The sequence below is a fragment of the Pistacia vera genome, unplaced genomic scaffold, assembly GCF_008641045.1.
Source record: "Pistacia vera cultivar Batoury unplaced genomic scaffold, PisVer_v2 Contig553, whole genome shotgun sequence".
Taxonomy (NCBI): domain Eukaryota; kingdom Viridiplantae; phylum Streptophyta; class Magnoliopsida; order Sapindales; family Anacardiaceae; genus Pistacia; species Pistacia vera.
The window spans coordinates 72,949-77,160 of record NW_022196394.1 but is presented as its reverse complement, the minus strand read 5'-3'; the positions used below and the strand labels follow the sequence as shown (position 1 = coordinate 77,160).

Genomic DNA, 4,212 nt, shown 5'->3' with positions numbered 1-4,212 from the left:
GTGATAAAAAAAAAATGCATTTTTGTTTCTTTATCGGCTATTAGGGTTTGCAAAAGAGGGAAAAACTAGGGTTGGTTTTTGCTTAATCTTTCTGGGTGTAATCTGGGTTGATTGTGAGAGAGGGTTGCGTTTCCTTCTAGAGGCTGGTATTTGTCCTCTGATTTCTTACAGATTATTGAGAGATTCTTGAGTGATTAGGCCTTGGTTGGGTGTTAGTCTGTTTTGGCAGATTTGTATTCTTGTCCTTCTTGTAATCATTGAATGTCTTCTTAGTGCTGTGAGCGTCCGTATTTCGGAGTTCAACGTGGACGTAGTCTATCCAAGATTGGATAGACGAACCACGGTAAAATCGTGCCTTGTGTTGTGTGTGTGATTCTTTGATCTTTAATCTTGTGTGTGGTTATTTGTGTTGCGAATTTGCTTATCAGGCTTTGGTTATAACAGTGGTATCAGAGCTGGAAAGTTCTAAGGGGATTNGTTACTTTTCAATTGTGTAGGGACCAAACTGATATTTTACAATTTATTCTATAAAAGAAAAATGCAGTTCGCGTTTTCCAGGGGCTGTTCATCATCTTTTCCGGCGACCCTTCGTCTTCCATTTCCGGCGACCTCCGGTGACTCTTCGGCTTCCTCGTGCACAGATCGTCGTCATCCCATCGTCCCAGACCACCACCGCAAATCACGAAAGCAGCCGCGGCGTTTCATCTTCCACCACCGCGACTGCTCATCTTCCCGGCCAGTTTTCGCCCTTTTTCGGTGACGTCTCAGCTCCCCAAGGGTCGATCTCCCTTCCCCACGGCTGGATCTACACTTCCCTAGCTTCAGCCACCGCGAAAACCGTCGGAATCTGCGATTTTGCCGCCGCGCCTCTTCATCTTCCAGGCCAGATCCTGCTCATTTCTGGCAACTTCTCACCTCCCCAGAACCTGATCTGAACTCCCCATCACCAGAGCTTTCCATCGGTACCTTCGAATCCCATTTCCGCCACCGTTTTCCGGAAGACCCGCCGGAAAATTAACGTTTTCCGGCGAAGTGCGGCTATTAGTATTTCGGGCTGTCCGTTGGTTGTTTTCACCCCTTCTTCACATCATATCACTGTCGGTTACCTCCTCTCCGCCATGGTCAACTTCGTTTCCACCGTTTCGGCCTCCGTCATCACCACCATGAGTGGCTAAGCTCCCGGTTGTCTGTTACGGCACAGGCGAGATCGGGATTGACTCCACGACTCTCCTCATCAGCTCTTGACTAGTTGGATGAGCCCAATTATAGGACATTTGGTAGTATTGTGCTTCGGATTATATTTGTTTTCGTTTCATGATTGATTTCGATACTTTAATATGATTTAAGCATAACTTGTGATGAATATTGTTGTCCATTATGATTTAATGTTTTCATAGAACTTGCTGAATGATAAACGTTGGTTTGGAATAATTAAATGATGAATATTGCTTTTCATTACTTCGCATCGATTGTAATTGAGTTGTGTTCGGATTTAATTTAATTNAAAAAAAAAAAAAAAAAAAAAAAAAAAAAACCACAAATGTCCATCAAAATTATCATCAAAATAATATAGAACTCAAACTTCCGGAAGTTGAATCTCCACTGGTTCCTTCTGTATCTGAAATTTAAAACAAAAAAAGAAGAAGTTAATATCAATGTTCGAATGAAATAAGAGTAATTGTAGAATAAAATAATAAATATATTATTAAAAATGCACCGTGATTCCTTTTTTCACTCCATTTAAAATGCGACACCAATCGCTCCACATAACAACATTTCCACTGTTTCGGGAGACAACGAAGATCGATATGTGTCAATAACTCTACTACCGGCGCAGAAAGTAGCCTTTGAAGCCACTGTAGTGATGGGAATAGCTAGTATATCACGAGCCATCCTAGACAAGATAGGGTACTTCAAAGCATTCGCCTTCCACCAATCCAAAGCATCAAAATTTTTCGAATCACCCTGACACTTATAACATGCCTCGCTCAGGTAAATATCCAACTAAGACTTATTTGCTCAATAGTTTCAACCTCATCCAGAAAATCATCAAATTCCCAATCATCAGCTCCTCCCATGGACCCCTCGGGAATGACTTCAAGTCCAACCCTTTCAATTTTACCTCTGAGGACTACACTAGATGACTGACAATCATTAGCATATTCCCCATATACCTCATACAAAGTATCCCGAACAGTTGTAGCATTTGCCCGTGCCTCAACATCAGAATACATCTTAGGGAAAGAAAACTCAATCACCCTCATTTTGTACCTAGGGTCCAATATAGCTGCAACAGCCATCAACAAATTACATTGCCCCCAGTACTAATCACACTTCTCTTTCATTTTTCTCACCATCTGTCTAATAAATTCATCTTCACTTTCACTTTTTTTTATTCAACAACATTTTGATCCTACATACTTGCCTTAGAAATACATTTGATGTTGGATAATTACTCCCTGAGATGATATTGGTCATTGTATTAAAAACCCTTAGAATCTCATAGACTTTCTCTACTTTCACCCAATCTTCTTTATTTGGACAATGTTCGTAACCCTCATCCCTTTCTTTGTATCTTGGAAACACTTCTTTAAACTTAATTGCAATTTCCAACATGTCATAAGTTGAATTCCACCTTGTTTTACAATCAATGATAAGTTTTCGACATGGCAAACGCAATTGTTGCACAATCTCTGCAAAAACCTTCAGCCTACCCTCTGAACCATTAATGTATACCACATTGTCACGGATCTTGTTGATGATTCTCCTAATCTGTGAAAGACCATCTTGCACCATCAAGTTTAAGATGTGTGCACAACATCTGACATGAAACATTTTACCCCCACAACTCAACTGCCTTGTTATTGTAAAATTTTGCTTCAACACCCTAATTGCCACATCATTACTAGTAGCATTGTCCACTGATATCGTTTGGACCTTGTCTTCAATCTCCCATTCTGCCAAACATTTGTAAATTGCATCAGCAATCTGCACACCACCTTTTGGAATAGGTAAATGAACAAAGTTAAGAACCCGTTTGTTCAACTTCCAATTATCATCTATCCAATGCCCTGTCAAAACAATATACTCTAACTTTTGGTTGTCAGAATTCCATAAATCTGTGGTCAAACTAATCCTCCTTACACCTTTTAGCAATGTCTTCAACTTCTGTTTCTCCATTTCATACACCTTTGCACAATCATTTTTACATGTATTGCGTGAAACCCTTGACCATCATGGAATCCCATATTTCAACATATTGTTCGAACCCTCCTCTTCCACAATGGTAAATGGGTGCTCATGCATAAGCACCCATTGTGCAATCAATTCCCTCATCACCATCATGTCGAACTTACCGGTAAGAGGAGGAAGGACAGATGTTCCCCCACTAGAATCAGCAGGGGAAAAATTAATATGTTGTTGTCTACGTGAAGTGGCTCGATTCACACACCTTTGTAAATGTCTTCCAAAATGTGTAGTGCTTCCGGATGCATGAATTTGAAGCTTGTATTTACAATGGATACACTCTCCTTTCTTCTCACCGTTAGGAAGGACCACTTCTTTGTATTCAACCCATTTTGTAGATGTCTTGGTTCTCTTTCTCCTTTGAAAGAGATTAACATTTGCATCCTCATTCGGCGAGCAAGTAACATTTGGTTGTGTGCTGCTGGATGCCATACCTGTAAAAAACAAATAAAACTTGTAAATGGTCCTGCCTAACACAATTTATTAACCACAAAAACAAGCAAGGGTGACTGAATAAAAAGCATTAGCACAAGCAACTAAATGGCAGCAAAAACAGGAGCAGCAACAAATTAGAAAAAATCAACAGCAAAAACAGGGGCAACAACAAATCAGCCTAGCCAACACAAACAGGGGCAGCTAACCGTAGACACAGCAGGAATGCAGGATGATAAATGCACAAGGCTCATGCAAAAAACCATAAATTTCCAACAAGAATAAACTCAAATGCATTATTGAACCACAAAAACGGTGTTACATTCAACAAGAAACAACAAAACATATGTCATATAATATTTATTCAGAAAACATAAATGTGCACATTTATAATTCACAGTGGATGAACCTGTTATTTATTGCGGTTCTCAGCCATCAGCATGCTTCAATTTAGTTAATTAATAATCCAACCAATATGTCTCACATGTTATGATTAAATTAAAAGTAGCTTTAAAGAGATTTTGCCACAACTTT

At 39.6% G+C, this 4,212-nt stretch overlaps 1 protein-coding gene across 1 annotated transcript; it reads right to left on the bottom strand.

The window, feature by feature from the left end:
- Positions 1-1,740: 1,740 nt before the first annotated feature.
- Positions 1,741-3,180, bottom strand: LOC116108092 (zinc finger BED domain-containing protein RICESLEEPER 2-like). Its single transcript, XM_031394381.1, has 3 exons — positions 2,457-3,180; positions 2,034-2,287; positions 1,741-1,926 (listed from the first exon to the last, which is right to left on the bottom strand). The coding sequence occupies exons 1-3, from the start codon at positions 3,178-3,180 to the stop codon at positions 1,741-1,743; spliced, it is 1,164 nt and encodes a 387-aa protein (XP_031250241.1).
- Between the last annotated feature and the right edge of the window lie 1,032 nt (positions 3,181-4,212).

Excerpts from the sequence above, each read along its gene's own strand:
- LOC116108092 (XM_031394381.1), bottom strand. The coding sequence starts at position 3,180 with ATGGAGAAACAGAAGTTGAAGACATTGCTAAAAGGTGTAAGGAGGATT. Across the intron at positions 2,288-2,456 it reads GACCAATATCATCTCAGGGA|CTATATTGGACCCTAGGTAC; the intron begins GTAATTATCCAA and ends TGGCTGTTGCAG. Across the intron at positions 1,927-2,033 it reads TTGATGATTTTCTGGATGAG|GCGAATGCTTTGAAGTACCC; the intron begins GTTGAAACTATT and ends GATTGGTGGAAG.